The 17729-nt window shown below is 37.2% G+C and overlaps 1 protein-coding gene across 2 annotated transcripts in view; it reads left to right on the forward strand.

The window, feature by feature from the left end:
* Positions 1-9941, forward strand: part of gmppaa (GDP-mannose pyrophosphorylase Aa) — a 45868-nt gene extending 35927 nt beyond the window's left edge. For both annotated transcript variants that reach the window (XM_039757389.1, XM_039757390.1), the window contains 6 exons: positions 3852-3986; positions 4780-4877; positions 4959-5005; positions 7563-7655; positions 8558-8726; positions 9759-9941. In XM_039757389.1, the coding sequence (XP_039613323.1) occupies positions 3852-3986; positions 4780-4877; positions 4959-5005; positions 7563-7655; positions 8558-8726; positions 9759-9859 (643 nt within the window). In that variant the 3' untranslated portion in view covers positions 9860-9941. The remainder of the gene's footprint in view (positions 1-3851; positions 3987-4779; positions 4878-4958; positions 5006-7562; positions 7656-8557; positions 8727-9758) is intronic.
* The last annotated feature ends 7788 nt before the right edge of the window (positions 9942-17729 follow it).

The raw sequence follows: 17729 nt of genomic DNA on the forward strand, positions 1-17729 counted from the left end.
CTTCTTTCCTAGTAGCGGCCTTCATTTGCATAAAGCGGCAGCCCCCACTTCTGTGTCATTTGTTCCCTTCCTTCACAGCTCTAGCAGAAAAAAAGATGTGGGTACCTAAGAATAGCCCACTCAAAGCATTATTAATCAACAAATATGGACAAATAAAAAATACATGTTGGCTATTTTTTTCCTGTAACGTCTCCAATGTCAATCAAATCTGTCAAGGTGTTTTTTTATATATATATATACACACTTACCAGCCACTTTATTAGGTAGACCTTGCTAGTACAGTACCAGGTCAGACCCTCTTTTGCCTTCAGAACTGCCATAATTCTTTGTGGCATCAATTCAACAAGGTGCTGGAAACATTCCTCAGGGATTTTAGTGCATATTGGCATGATAGCATCACACAGTTGGTGCAGATTTGTCAACTGCACATCCTTGATATGAATCTCCCGTTCCACCACATCCCAAAGGTGCTCTATTGGATTGAGATCTTGTGACTGTGGAGGCCATTTGAGTAGAGTGAACTCATTATCATGTTCAAGAAGCAAGTGTGAGGTGATCTGAGCTTTGTGACATGGCTCATTATCCTGCTGGAAGTAGCCATCAGAAGATGGGGTACACTGCAATTATGAAGGGATAGACATGGTCAGCAACAATATTAAGGTAGGCTGTGGCATTTAAACAGTGCTCAACTGGTGCTAAGGGGTACAAAGTGTGCCAAGAAAATATCCCCCATACCATTACACTGAATCCACAAGCCTGAACCACTGATGCAAATCAGAATGGATCCATGCTTTCATATTGTTGTTGCCAAATTCTGACCCCACCATCTGAATATCGCAGCAGAAATTGATTGGGAGTTGATCAGGCCAGGGTACATTTTTTCCAATCTTTTATTGTCCGATTTTGGTGAACCTGTATGAATTATTGCCTCAGTTGCCTATTCTTAGCTGACATGAGTATCACCCGGTGTGGTCTCCTGCTGCTGTAGCCTATCTGCTTCAAGGTTCAACATGCTGTGTGTTCAGAGATGCTCTTCTGCATATCTCAGTTGTAACAAGTGGTTATCTGAGTTAATGTTGCCTTTCAATTAGCTCAAACCAGTTTGGCCGCTCTTCTGACCTCTGGCATCAACAAGGCATTTTTGTTCAGAGAACTGACGCTTAATGTATATTTTCACTTTTTCGGACCATTCTTTGTAAACCCTGGAGATGGTTGTCTGTGAAACTCCCAGGAGATCAGCAGTTCCTGAAATACTCAGACCAGGCTGTCTGGCACCAACAACCAGGCCACATTCCAAGTCACTTAAATCACCTTTCGTCACCATTCTGATGCTCAGTTTTAACGTCAGCACGTTGTGTCTTGACAATGTCTACCTGGATAAAATGAGTTGCTGCCATGTGATTGGCTGATTAGATATTTGTGTCAACAAACATTTGAACAGGTGTACCTACTAAAGTGGCCAGTGAGTGAATGAGTGTTTAAACTCCGTGACATCTACTATCCACTTTCGGGGGGGTGTGGGGTTTGTTGGGGGAGTGGGGTGATGGTGATTGACCTCCAAGGTGGTTCTTTTTATTTTATTGTAGAATCAATTCTCTGCAGCAGCCAGCAGGGTGGCCGTTCTCATCCCTACCACCTTCGCCGTCACTTCCCCTACCTCTTCATATCTTAAATCATTCTTGAGGCACATTGAAGACTTAAGAAAAATTTTTAAAAATGTACTAAGTAATTGCAACACAAACACCGACTTACTCAGAAAGCAGCAAGCACGTCAACCTCTGAGCAAACGAATGCTAAACGTACAGAGAAAGAGTCTGAAAACTATGAATGCTCAAGATAGGTGTATTCACGTGCAGTGCACCGTTACTGGTATATAAATTATATATACATATATATAATAGATTTAGGCATTAAAAAAAGCTTGACTCTAGTTCAGAGTTGGGACAGCCTGGTTCTACAGTAGACTGCCATAGCAAAGACTGACTTTTTTGTAAATGTTCTGATAAATGTCACATCCTGTTATGGAGGCACTTATTTAACTTTACCAATCCAGAGTTTAAAGCAGCCTGTTTTTTTTTTGTTTTTGTTTTTTTTGTTTTTTTTGTTTTAACTCTGATTCAGGCTGATCTCTTATTTGGTTAAAGGCTTGCTACTTGTATATTTACTGAGCGTACAATGGTGTGATTGTCAGTTATTATTAATACTAATATTTAAACTGGTGTTTGCTTAAGTTTGTCATTTTTACAGGATCTTTTTAGAATTTAATGATTCAGCACATGCTAAAGACTAAAAAATGATTTATGATTAAGAATACAGTATATCAGTACCAACATGCTTGAAAACCGTTACACATTAGTTTAGGTATCCATTATAAACCGCTTTTTTCAGTATGTATTTTATAAAACATATTATAAAATTTGAGAGTGAGAAATGGTATAAGGGCGAAAGGGCGAAGTCACTGCAGCCCTAATGTGTTTGCCTGGTAATGTTGGATTATGTGCAGAACATAAAAAGGTTAAATTCCACTGTAGTTAACTTAAAAGTTGAAAATAAACTGATGCTTCAATTGATTATTTTTGTAAGCAAAGTGATTTTGTTTTGGTTGGATTTACAACAAGAGAAACATTGAGGTGTCCCAGGTGCCATTGAGTCAATGCATTGAGCCTTTCCAAGTTCCCAGGCTTCATAACATGTGGCACATTTCACCCAAAAAAAATACGACTCCCAATTTGTAATATTTCAGTTGAGGTCACTATGAAGCTGCAAATGTAAGCAAAACTCAAACATTATCTTTACACTTCTACTGCTGCCTCTTTCATAACACAGTGGAAATGCACAATAAAAAGACATCAAGTGTTTCATCTCATTATGCCACCTTCATTTAAAGTTTCACATTAACTTGGTCCCTAATAAAGGTGTTCATTTTTTCTTGTAAGTTTCTTTGAGTATGTTTTTTTGAGTGATATTTAACCTTGCAACACAACTTGTGCTTATTGTTGGCGTTCTTGTAAGAGAAGGTAAACTGGACTAAGAACAAGCTAGCATGTCGCTTATTAAAACAGAGCTGAACTGTAAAAAAAAATGGCACATGCTAACTTGTGGGCAATTCAGCAAAGACTTGTAAAAATCTTTCTGGCTCTGTTGGCACCCATTCAGTCTTCCTATACTGGCTAGGGATGTTTGATATATAAAAATTAAAAAAATATCCCTGCACACTGTAGCCAGGAAGTCCACTTGGCCCATTTTTGCTAAATTGATGCCACCTTTGCGCTCCTCACCCACAGGCTGAATCAGCGCATTCCCTTTTGTTTGTCAGCTTCTGACAGACATGAGCTTAGTGGTGCAAGTTGACCCTATCTATATATGGAATATATGGAATATCATTATTCCAGAACCTGGGGCCTGGTCAGCAGTTTAGTGATGTAAAGTCAACCTCACATCTACATACGTCATCTTTGGATGCTTTTGCTTTGTGATAGCGGGGCATCTCCCCCACTGCATTTGAGGTGCGCCACAGTAAGTGTCGTTTAGGCACTTTACCCTTTCCACTTGTAGACGCATATTTCTGCATTCTCCTTACTAGTTCACGCCATTGGCTGAGGTGCACTGCCTTAACTCGACTTATAGTTTGTCTCGAATTTGAACTTCTGGATGTGAGCAGAGGGTGCCAGTTGCAAACCTTTAAAAAAATGTTTTTTTTTTTTATTATTTCATTTTGGCTCAGAGTAGGCTTTGGCCACCTGGTACCCTGAGATGGATTTTGCTGTTTCAATCTTTAACAACCAGAATACCGAAGAAAGTTGCACTTAATTGCACTTATAGTTGAATTTAAATTTCCTTTTGGTTAACAGAGAAGAACAAATAAATGGCTGGCAGCGGGCAGAAGTCATTCGCCTTGAGCAGGACATCTTTACAGCGCTGGCAGGTCAAGGAAAGCTATATGTCTACACGACAAACAGATTTTGGAGTCAAATAAAATCTGCTGGGTAAGTGAAGAGACGCACCCTCAAGTCGAGCTGTGACTGCACATCCAACATTCCCTTATCTATAATGTCAAACAAGGAGAATTTTCATTTTATGGTTATTGTTTATTTAGCTAACTTCAGTGTAGAGAAATACAGGGATCATCTAGTGTTTCAAAGCTGCCATTTTGTGTTTGTCCCCAAGTGTGTATGTAGCAGAGGGGAAAATACCCAGAAAGCTATATAGTACGGCACTGTTATCTTGGTGTTTGATAAATATGATTACATCAAAGTGTAAATCGGAGTATTTATCACGTTAATTTTGAGCACACACTCCTAAACAATGTCATTTTTGCACACCCTTGTGGTAATGTGCCTGCTAGGCATTACCAGTTTAAACAAAAGCGATTTTGTCACAAAATAAGTGAAAGCACTTACCTGTTTAAGTTGTTAAAGTGCAAGGTGTGATTCGTGGACATTTTGTCTTTGGCTGTGGCGTCCTGCTGCATGTGCCCACCGAAGCATCTTGCACTTTAATGACTTAAACAGGCGTTTTTCACTTTTACTTTGTGACAAAATCGACGTTTGTCTAAACTGGTAATGCCTAGCAGGCACATTACCACAAACTTTTAATTCCAAAAGTTATAAATATGAGCATGACATTTAAACTTTATTCATGTGTTGATATATTTCCTGTTTTTAACATTTTCATTTTTGTTTAATTTTAAAAGCCAGTGATGCTATTTAATAGTCTAACAAACTTTGACAGCGAGTACATAAAACATTTGTTTCTTCCTCTTCTTGTATATGGTTAAAGATCTGCAATATATGCGAGCCGTCTATACCTAAGCCAGTACCACAAAACTCACCCAGAAAGACTGGCGAGAAATCGGGAAGGAAGTCCCATAATTATTGGTAAATACATTCAATTTGTGTAAATCTGAGTAATCTATATAATCACAAAAATGTCACTAACACAAATGGTTCCCCTTGCAGGTAATGTTTATATTCATCCAACTGCTGCCATTGATCCTACTGCTGTGGTGAGTGACTATCTGTATTTGAAGGCCTGGCGTGCTGTAGCACTACATACAAACTCTCCATGAATGGCCAGAGTGTAGGAATATCAACATGTTTTGAATCCTGTTGGGCACCTCATCTTAAAAAGCACTTGCTGTACAAGCAGTGTGATTCTATTGTTTGTATTACTTGTCACGTCCTCATAGTGCCACTTGGGGGTCTGTTAGCAAGGTACTCGACCTTTCAGTGTTCTGTAAGTTTATCAACTTTCAGTCGGCTAAATTCCCTTTAAAGAGCCAATCACTTTGTTCCTTAAAAATACCTGGCTGGGAATTCATTTATATACTTTATTTTTTCATAAATATTTGCATAGATGTGTATTATTTTGTAGCATTTTATTAGATTACTAGGCTGCATTTGGCTTCTTTAATATAGGACTGATTAAAAACTGTTCCGTTCATTTTGGTTTTGTATTTTGCTTCTTATGGAGTACAGGCTCAGAGCAGCTTAACAAGTTTACAGGTCAAATACAAATGCATAATCTGTACACATAAAATAAAGATTAGGTTAGACACTCATTAAAACAAAGCAATTTCAAACTGAGGAACATAAATTGAACTTAATGCTATACAATATCTGTAAAAAGGTAATCATCCCTATGGAAGATTTTATTGTAATACTGTAAAACAGTACAAGTGTATTTAATTTGTTGTTTTTGACACTGAACAACAGAAAAATACTTTTTGAAGTCAAAGTGAAAACAGATCTCTGCAAAGTGATCCAAATACATTACAATTATAAAACACAAACTAATGGATCACATGCTGTTAAGTCTTCCTGCCTATGAGTTTGTACACAGTAGACTCACCTTTGCAGCCTCCAGTCTGTATGCGCAGGTCTCTGTCTTCTCTCTCTGTCAGCTTTGCACATCCGGACAGTTACATTTTTGCCAATTCCTCTTTGTAAAATTGCTCAAGTTCTGTCAGGTTAAATGTTCAGCCTTTGTCAAGGCCAGCCGCACACTCACCTGGACTGTAGTGTGGACTCTGACTCCGCCACTCCAGGACATTAACATTGTTGTTTTGAAGTCATCCCCGTGCAGCCTTGGCTTTATCCTTGGGGTGTTTCTTGCAGACTACATCAGGTTTTCCTGCATTCAATTACTCCATATCCTTAAGACTTCTAGGACCTGCTGCAGAGAAACATCCCACTGCATGTTGTCACCACCATGCTTGACAACAGGACAGCGTTTCTTTTGTTATGTGCTGTGTTCGACTTATGCCAAATATGGTATTTAATCTGATAGTTAAAACTCAATTATAGTCCCAGACTTTTTTTTTTTTTTTAAGCAGTGGATTTCTCTCTGTCACTTTCCCATAAAGCACATGGGCAGCAATTGTATGCAGTCTCTCCAATCTTTTCCGCTGTAGTTTGTCACTCCTTTAGAGTTCCGTGTTTTGTCAGCCTCCTTCCTTCACTAGTCGCCTTCTTGCACACTCGTTTTTTGTGGACAGCAGATTTACCGCTGTGCTTTACTCTTTCATGACTGATTCTACTTTAAGCTAAGACAGGTTTAGTCACTTGGGTATTTTCTTGTATTCATCCCCTGACTTGTGCTTTTCAATCATTTTTCAACAGAGTTGCATAGAGTGTACGTTTTGTTCACATTGTGTAGACATAAGTATTGCTCTCTCTATAGACCTGGGTTCACGTCTTCATGTGGGTTTTCTCTGGGTATTCTGGATTTCTTCCAGCTCCTACAAATGTGCATGTTGGCAAACCTAATCTGACTTGGCAAGTGTGTGTAAAAGCCATACCATACCATACGACAGGACTTTTACAGCAGTTTTCAGTCATAGACTTCATTTACGTAATCTTAGCGAGTTGGGCGCAGTTGCAGTGTGCTCCTCAGGTAGTGTGACAGGTGGACTAGCCTATTACCTGCCTTGAGGTTTGGTTTTGTCTAATGTCACAGGGATGCACTCTGTGTCCATCGCTTACCTGAGAGTATAATGTGCAGAATGTCACAATGAGAATAAGGCACACGTTTTTGACCTGGCAAACAAAACAGAAGCTCATCTGTCTTGTTTTACATACCAGGATAGAATGAAAATGAAAAAAAAAAAATCATTCACATGGAAACCAGCTTCACCACGCAGCATATTACTGGCATAAGCTTGCAATAATTTATAACTGTGAAATTTTGCTAAAAAGTCGCCATGTATTCATTGTAGTTTGATGTCTTGCAATTTGTAGTTCTGTAAATTTGACTGCTCCAGCAACAAGATCATCAACTGCAGTTATCAAGTTTGACATCACCCTCCAACTAAAAGTCTTGTCGTGCGACAATGACTTTAGGGGATGCCTTGCAGTATTCTGGCATTGAACCCTCTTTTGATCCTAGTGGTGCCAGTGTAGACTTTGAATTTGTAGATTCAGGAAAATAATGAATGGTCCTGTCCGGGGTTGGCTTTTGTTTTGCATCTCATGCTAGTATGATAGGCTTCATCTCATTGTAGCCATGTAATGCCAATAATAATGTTAATAAAATAATAAAATTATTTCTGTTCCTTTCTATAGCTGGGACCCAATGTTTCAATAGGAAAAGGAGTTTCCATAGGAGCTGGAGTTAGAGTAAGAGAGTCCATTATACTTCATGGAGCTACATTACAGGTACACATTACATGTTTATTATTTATTGAAAGAAGTAAACACTATAGTTGTATTCAACATTTTTTCCAGAAGTATAAACTTCAGGTAATTATTCAGATAAGGTTCTAAAAAATATCAGTCAACCTGTATTTCAGTGAAACATTCCTTCATCCCAGCTTAGTCTGCACTTTGAATCAGGGTGCTCCTCATTTTCAGCTCTCTCACAGGAGATGTGAAGAAAGAATGTGGCCCCAGACTCTGCACATCTGGTCCGGTCCTGCCTTGTCCCCTATTCAACATGGTCTTCCTCTTCTCGTCTGGCTGTGCAAATGCCCAGCTCATCCTGCTAAACTCTAACCAACTCGGAGAAGAAAGACCCCCTGATGTTTCAGCATCTCATCTGGTGCTGTGAAATCTGAAGTCACTGGGCAAACTCGATTTACCAGCTCTGGATAAACCAAAAAAAGTGACTGAGATAACAGCAAGACCTAGAGTGCACCATGTTACACTTCATTATGGACCATTTGAAAAGGTGCACTACTAGTCCGATAAACAGGAGATCATGAACATGAGTGAACAAACATACAAATGAGGGAAAGGTTTGCAATAACTCTGTAGGGTAGTCATTCCCTGTAGCTCCAGTCTCAGGAGGTAGGATTGAAGTTTGCATGTTCTCTTCCACATTCTAAAGATGCACTTGTTTAACTTGTGACTCTAAACTGGCCCTGTATGATTGCTCCACTATGGGACTATGAACTCACCGGTGCTAGCTCGCTGTTTTTGACTTGTAATATGTACGTGTGAACAAACCATGTCACATTTTTATTTTGGTTTTAAATAATACAAAAAAAAAAATTACTCTTGTTCAAATGGTACATGATAGGAGCCACTATTAAATAAAATTATTTTTTTTACCCCTTTAGGATCACTGTTGTGTCCTTAACAGCATCGTTGGATGGGATAGCACTATTGGAAAATGGGCAAGAGTTGAAGGTACTCCAAGTGATCCCAATCCTAATGATCCATATGCAAAAATAGACAGTGAAACACTCTTCAGAGATGGAAAGCTAACACCTTCGATAACAATCCTAGGTGAGTAGTCCTCACAGGTGTACACTGCCATTGTTCACATAATATAACCCTGAGGCTGTATTAACATGTAATAGCTGCAATATGCTTTGTAGACAAAAATATCCGATTAGTTAAGTTCTCTCTCTCTCTCATTTTTTTTTTTAAGCAAAAATTTAACACAGTCATGTATAAAGTAGCATAGCATGTCTGGCAGAAGATCTTTTCAGTTAGTATTTCCTTTGTATAATATAAAACTAATACAAAATCCAAAAAAAGTGCACAGATTGCCCCGTCCAAATGCAACATAACAGAGTTATACAGTGTGTGCTTTACCTACTTTCAGATATTCTACACTCAAAGTATCCAATTGTATAATAATGACAGGCTTGGGAATGTGCAGTTGACCTATGGTAGCAGTTTCGGCTATGTATTAGTAATGTAAGGCAAATAGGCATGATTGTTTGATTACGAATCTTTGCCAAAAATAATGTTTTCCATGGAGAAGAATAAATATATAATCTTTCTACTAGTTCACCAGTACTAAAAAATAGATTTTTATTGCATCATCCACTCTTAGCCATTTGGTGGCAGCACCTAATTGGTCAGTGGAGCCCTAAAGATCTGTCAAATACTTTGTGCAGAAAGAATACCAAATTGCAAATCTAAAGAGGCATGTGGGATCCTTTTATTTTTATTCCTAACAGCAGAACCATATTAAGTCCCAAATGAAAATATTCAGATATTTGAGACCAAATATTTTACTTTTTCACTATGTTATATAGATGTCAAAATTCTAAGGCTGTTGTATAATTAGCTGAAAATACATGGTTCTTTATTGCAGCGTGAAAGGGAAAAGCATGAACAGCATTTACATTTTAGATATTAACTGTGGATGCAGGAATACATCTATAGTAAAAAAAAAAAAAAAAATTACTGATGACTTATCTTTTACACTTTGTCTCTTATTAGACACGTGGATTGTTTCCAATGGTTGTGTAAAACTAAATGCTTTGTTCAGGACATAGATAAATCTCTTTTTTTCTTTCTTTTTAGGATGTAACGTGAGCATTCCATCAGAAGTAATAATTCTCAATTCTATTGTTCTGCCACACAAAGATCTGAATAGAAGCTTTAAAAATCAGATTATACTGTAAAATGTTTTCTTGCATATTTATACTTTGTAATATTTTCATTGTAAAAACATTTTGGTAATAAATACTGTGAATATAAATCTAACAAGGTTTTGTATCTCTGATTATTTATAAAAGAATCCTTAACTTTGATAATATATGATAAATATGGATAGCAACAGTTAAAATTTACTAAATATACCTGATACTTTTCAGGAGTCCAATCATCCAGTTTGTGGTGAGTTATTTTAGTAGTTTGGATTGCTTTTCTAAAAATGCTATTACTTTCTCAAGTGCTTGTGCACACTGTATTCTGTATAAATAGTACTCTATTCTGTAAATCTAGTACTGTGGAACCTTGGATTGCGAGCATAATTTGTCCTGGAAACATGCTTGTAATCCAAAGCACTTGTATGTCAAAGCAAAATTTCCCCATAAGAAATAATGGAAACTCAGATGATTCGTTTCACGACTTAAAACTATTCATATAAAAATGATCAGTACAAAATATAAAGTAAAAATACATAAAACAAATTAACTTGCACTTTACCTTTGAAAAGAATCAACGCTGGTGTGAGGGAAATGAAAGAGAGGAGGGTTATTGTGTAGGACGACTTTCACTCTAACAATCCCTGCTATCCGATGGCTCACTGGATTCTTTTTTTGCGACTTTAACAAGGAATCCAATGACAGCTGCTTTTGCCTGAAGAGTCACTACACTTGGACACAAAATAAAAAAATGCTTTACGCACGGTTTCTAAACTCTTTTGGAATTCCACCCAATGGGACGACACGCGGAAGAGTGTCCCGAAGCAACCGCTGGCTCCCAGCGCAGTAGCAGTTCACCGTAAAAGCGAATCCAAAAGATTGCAGACATGCTATAAGTGCCTGCCGTTGATGGGTGATACAAGGATCATTATAAAATGTGCAGGCACATATTACTTGGCCATTAACCTGGCCATGACCTTGCCTGACTGCTGTGTCTGTGTATAGGAGAGTGGCAGATCCTGCCACAATAAATATACCGTGCTGTTCCTGTTTCAAGCTGAATAAAGCTGGTGTTGCTAAAGTACTGAGACTCAGTATTGTGTTTTGGGGTGCAAGACAGGGACTCGCAAGTTACAACACACACGGTCACAGCATATGCTTGTACAGATGTTGACTATATGAGTGAGGCACGCCGACTGAGGCAGAGTATGGGAGACGATTACCCACAATCCCACAGCACGAGAGAGAGAGCGCCATCAGCTCAGTTGTAATCATGCGACGCTCAGCAGACAAATCGTACACGTACTACTCTTATTGCAAGACCTCACTTGTTTAACAAGTTAAAATTAACAATTTTATCTCGTCTTGGAAAACACTTGCAATCCAAAGTTTTACTGTAATTAAAATTATAGGACTGAATAAATAGAAAAAGTGTCACTGAACAGAGTTTAAATCTGGAAGGGAATCACACTGGCACTGAAAGGGTTCATATACAAATTATAGTGAAGTAAACTGTACATTCATGGTTACTTTGTCAAAATTTCATGAAGAGAAATTAACTTTCCAAATGAATTGACTTAGAAGATGAGAGCTCTGTAGGCCAGGGCCCACAACCATCGATCATAGATTGTGGAGGGCTACACTGGCTATAAATTTTAGCCACTTTTAGTTAGTAACCAGTTACTGTTACTAATGGAATATACTTTTAAGTATGTTGCTTTTAAATATTGATAACCCTTTTTATTTTCTTCAACTGACAGCCAAATAATGATGAGATACCAAGTTAACCAAAAGATGACCAACTCACTTTATCCCATCAAATATTTTTGAAATTGAAATGTCTAGTATAGCAGAACGAGAGCAGTAACCAGCCACAGAGCTAAACAACATGCTTCATTGCTACAAGAACTGGCTTCAAATAAAAAAATGTTTTGAGGTCCCCACATTTCTTCACTTTGAATTACATTAAATTAATATAGCTTATTTAAGAGACAGATATTCTACATAGTGGATCAGTTTCTTTGAATTCTTCACAATGTATTGCTGCAATATGAAATCAGTGTAACTAATTAGCATAAACTGCCATGTTTTCTGCGGTTTTAATTAACACAAAATCAAATACTCTAGCATCTTACATAGATATACATAGATCTTCTAGCATCTATGAAAATCTGTAGAAAAAGATGCAGCTCTCCTCCACCCCAGAAACAAAAAACTTTATATGCAGTATTAAAGTGCTCTTCACACAACTGTGGCTAACCACACCGAGGTATTAATCAGTGAGTAACTGGATAATAACCTTTTTGATTTTAAAGGCCACAACTGTACAGATCACAGACTTGTGTGTAATAGTAAGCTTCTCAAGAGACTAAGGCATGTGTATTACAATGCAGTGACTGCAGTTTCTCTCATAGGCGCCAGGCTAGGTTTATTTGTTGGGGATGCTGAGAGTTTACTCAGTAGTACTTTAGTATGATACAGAGTTAGAAAAGGAGAAGCATAACTCAATGATGTGAGCTATACTTCTGAACACACTGTATGCAATACTGAACACCAAGGTCATACTTGCAACATCATGAAAGCATTCCTTATTGCAAGGTGAATTTCTTTATTCTATTTCTTTTGATGTGTGACAGCACAATCTGCCACTAAAGAAATAAATCCTCATTTAAGTGATATCCCCACTCACTTGCACTTATTAACCCCATACAGTCTGGTGAATTCCTTATAAAACTAAAGAGAAATGTTTCCACATAGAGCATCTGTACCATGACCTCCTTTATAAACTTCACTAAAGGTAACTAAACATGCTCTTCCTGTCTGATAGAAGGTTTTATCTAAGTTTTACCCAAGAAGTTGGATATATACAAATCCTAAAATTAACAATAATTCAAAAGGGCAAAATTCTTCCTCTAAAAAACAAATGGAACAAAGCTGACGAAGATGCAGTCCTAAACTAAAGGGACAAGCACCATCTTTTCTGTTGAGGGGATTGAGTGGTTGGAGTCAGGTTCTGTGTTGCAAAGCAGAAGTCCAGCCTCACTGAAGGAAAGCAGAACATATAAATGCAACAGGTTTGTCTGGCTGAGATAAAAGGGATTGACTGGTAAATAATCCTCCAGCAGAGTAAGTTCATAAAGTTAAGAGAGGATCATTTTACTCTCTCGCACTAAGATACCACAAGGTACAGTGGTGAACCAAAAGACTTGGATGGCAAGTATTTACAAGTAATTAAAATTACTAGGACATTTCTGAAGGATCTAAAACATTTAAAGGACCTTCGCTTGTTTTGGTAACAGCAGCAATCAGGCAGTACCCATTACTGCTTTGTACTTGTGGTTTTAAGACACACTAATTTATAAACTGCTAGGATCAACAGAAATCATATACAGTGTGTGTGATTTGTGAGCAAAAGTGAGTTGCTCCAGGTTGTGTGTTGGCGCATGGGTTATAATACAGTGTGCAATGAGTGCTTAACATAAGAAAATATTTCAGTTGTTCTTACTGAATGGTTCAAGATGATATCTACCCCATATCAAAACAACAAGAGGCAAGGTTTAAAACAGGGACCTTACCCAATACATGACTCCCAGTCTCTCTTGGCATTTTGTACTTTGGGGGTGGGGTGTTCACATGAGCTCTGAAAACCACAAGATAATATGCAGAATATATACATTTTTTTAACAGAAAGACAAAAAAAACAAAAAATAAATTTACATTTTCCTTAACCAACTACTACTTACATCACTTATATCCTGTTGACATGCACTTGACTTGACCGGAGTATCAAGCTACCACAACTCATGTTTGTATTTGCATGTAGATCCTGTGTCCATGTTTCTATTTCTGCTGTGACTTCCCAGCTATCTCTAACCATAATAAAACTCACAAGACTATAGTGATAGCAATGTTTAAAAAAAAATATTGGACTCTACTCTATAAGGAATATGGAAACTCTTCCCTCAATTTTTTTTTAAGGAAAGAATGTTTTACTCGAATATAAATAGTTATAGAAAGAAACGCGATTTAAAAATCAACTGTACAAAGCATGTGCAAACTATACAGGTTTACAAAAAGTCATTCTGGCAGAGCATGAACCCTATTACAAACATAAAACCCTTCTTGACCCTTCCCTTTCAATGGGTCTCTGGTGCACTCCTAGCAGTCTACCAGTCTAAGAATCTGTCAGAGATGGGACAAATATCATCCAGGGTGTTTTGTGATTACCATCTCAGATTTTTGAATCATTTTACCATGTCTCAATAACACATGCAATCAATCACAAAGAACCTTGCATCACTGATAAAATAATCCTAATTACAATGTGTTGGTGTTACTGTTTACAAAGTAAGGTTGATTAATAGCCTACCTGCTGTAAGGCTTAGAATGTGTTATACAAAAGAATGGCATGTTTGCTACATCTGTTATAAAATACAATTATATTATATATATTTTTTTTTTAAATGAGCGTCCAGTTTCTATAGTCTAATATGCTGGACAGTTTGGTTTGCATATGTCAGTTAAAGAAACCAGACTCTCCAGAGTGGGCAGTGATCCAAGTGAGATGTACACTCAGTGCATTAGTGACACATAATGGTTTATTCAAGACTACAGTATATTTTAATTCCCTTTCTTTGTAGTTCAAAAACAACTGAAAGCAATACCAGCATGTGTCATAGAGCAAGGAGGTTGACTTAAACTGATGTCACAGTATTGGCAGGTATCTTCTCCAGTGAGTAGACCAGTGCAATATTAATGTCACAGCAAACAAAATTAATTGGTGACAAAGATATCCACCATATCCCTCCTCCCTGCTCAATAATTGTCTTGTGGGATGGGTCATCTTCTCCCAACAAACAAAAGGCCTGGGATCTCTATACTCAGTCCATAGAGGGCACATTGGTTTGTGTTTCAAATAGGCCTTAGTATTAATGGAACTGAAAAATATTCCAATTAGTTGCTAGTTTTAACTGTGTCAATCCAAAAATAAACAGAATTAACTTAATGGCTAAAGCTACGACGACTTCGCTTTTTAAGATTATGATGGTTTCTTTTAAAAATTTGTGTTTCTCTATTTAATTTTTGCTTGCTAATAATCACAAAAGCAGAAAACAAGTAGCTGTGACTATCATTTTGTTTTTTTGTTAACCCAGAGTGTGACTAAATTATGTAATTATGGTTAAACCAGAGTGAGACTCGAGGCAAAGTTTAAGGATCTGCTGTATATTTCTATAAATATTCTGTTGCCATCTAGTGGATGAAATAAAATGCTGCGCAAAAAAAAAAAAAAAAGTACTAGTAGGTTGAGAGACATCCTCAGGGTGTCACACATTGAGGTGCTGGCGAGAAATGAACCAACAACCTTCTGGTTTTAAGTCCACTGCCTTAAGACACTTCTTGGCATAGTGGGTTCATAACATAAAAGGTCCACAAGTTCATGGATAAAATTCTTGAGGCAAGACTACCTTTAAAATGTTCCTTAATTAAGTGGTTAAGAAACACCTGATAATGTACATCACACAGCCATGAGGTTACCTCTTTCACTCCTATGTTGTCTACCTTCTACCTGCATTTATATTTTGACATTCCTTTTCTAACTAATTTTAGGTTTACTGGACTACTGTGATATATTCATTATCTCTGTGTAGTTAATAGCAAGCAAATATTTTTGGGTAAGTTTGTTGCAAGCATTCTTCTGTTTTTAAAAAGGGGAATCTTCCTTTTAACCATTTGCAACTGGTACATTATTCCAGTATATCACCATCTGTTTTAATAATTTAATTCACCTGCAACTGTCTGGAGGGAGGATTCATGGTGTCTTGAACATCTCCTGTACAAGCAGCAGACGACAAAATAGCTTATACATTGTGTATGGGAGAAGTGAACATTTTTAGGAAGGGCACCTTAAATATATTACAATGAAAAATTAGTTTTTTCAATTAGTTTTCAGTATGTTTCTTTCCTCAACTTTTTCTGACTTTACCTTAGCTTATTAATGCACTACACTATAAATCAATCTATCTATATATACACACACATATATACATACTAGCAGAATACCCGCGCTTCGCAGCGGAGAAGTAATGTGTTAAAGAAGGTACGAAAAAGAAAAATTTTAAAAATAACGTAACATGGTTGTTAATGTAATTGTTTTGTCACTGTTATGAGTGTCGCTGTGAGATATATATATATATATATATAGCAAAATACCTGCGCTTCGCAGCGATGTCATGTGTTAAAGAAGTTATGAAAAAGAAAAGGAAACATTTTAAAAATAATGTAACATGATTGTCAAAGTAATTGTTTTGTGTATTTGGCAGCAGTGTCACGAAGTTGTTTTCGGTAGCTGCATCAGAAAATGTACAACGATGTCTGACACGCCTCCTTTTTACTGTTTTCTCACAGCTTGGATTGCTGCTGAGATATTTATATATATATATATATATATATATATATATATATATATATATATATATATATATATATATATATATATATATATATATATATATATATATATATATATATATATATATATATATATATATATATATATATATATATATACATATACACACACACACACATACATATACTTGTGTGTATGTTTGTATGTGTCTATGTGTGTGTGTATAGGTTTGGTCACTGAGTGCAAGGGAAAAATAATAAATTATAGTCTATAAGTTATTAAACAGTAAAACATTAACGCTTTAAGAAGTACAGGTACATTGAAATTACATTTTCTATGTGAACGTTCAAATTTGTGCCTCTGGTAATGTGCCTTACCGCAATTTAAAGACAATTAGTTTTGTGTCCTCTGCAGTGTTGAGAGAAAGGCTTTGGTTTGGGATAAAAGGAAAAAGGTGTAAAGAAAGGAAAGTTGCCTTTTTCTTTTATATAGTATAGAGAGATGTGTTCGCTGACGCTATGATCGCCTTTTGGGGACAGTCGCGGTGGGTCTTGTGTAGACTGGTGAGACGCCCCGCCATTAATCGGCTGTGATGGCACTGTCAGTCCTCCACTCCTGTGCGTGTCTTCATAATCCGAGCTGAGGACCTCATAATCGTATACGCAAAAGAAAGTGTGAATCGCCTTAATATTATTTTGCCGTGGTGTAGAAAAGGGGTCCCGTGTTTGCACTTGTCTGGGCTATAGCGCAGGGGGAGGATGAAAAAATTAAAAGTGCTCACTTTGACTTAAGGCAGAAGCGCAGTCAGCGCCTCAAAGGCCGGCACAGCTATGCACGCAGCTGGCTGCTCGACTTTTGCTGGGCAGGAGACCCCAGTTTTGCAGACACGCTCATGATATCAAAAGTCTCAGCGCTCTTTGGAGGTCATTCATATATTATATATATAGCAAAATACCGCCTCGAGCGGAGAAGTAGTGTGTTAAAGAAGTAATGAAAAGAAAAGGAAACATTTTAATAATAACGTAACATGATTGACATTGTCATGAGTGTTGCTGTCATATATATGCCTGCCTAAATAAGTCACCCTCGCTTTGCTCTTACTTTTTACCGCTCATTTAATCATGGCTAGTGGCGGAAAAATTATAAAATGGAAGGAGGATGGCTTTACCAAAACAATTATTGATGGCGAATCGATTATTCATAAAGCTTAAATTGGTGATCTGTTTTTCCTGTGTTAACCGAATATTTTATCATACTTCTTCACAAACTAAGGTGGAGCGAGGGTAAAATGAATCGGGATGCGCTGATCAATGTAATGGTGTACCAGGAAATCATGCATTGACAAAAGCTCCCTTTGCTTGTAATGCAAAGTGTGATTAAATGCATTATTTTTAACGCTATGGAGCACATGCATCAAGCTTCTCAGCTGTGCTTGTGCTAAGAAAAGGAAAGATTTTAAAAATAATGTAACACGATTGTCAATGTGACCTTTTGTAA

The sequence above is a fragment of the Polypterus senegalus genome, chromosome 6 (genome assembly GCF_016835505.1).
Source record: "Polypterus senegalus isolate Bchr_013 chromosome 6, ASM1683550v1, whole genome shotgun sequence".
NCBI lineage: Eukaryota > Metazoa > Chordata > Cladistia > Polypteriformes > Polypteridae > Polypterus > Polypterus senegalus.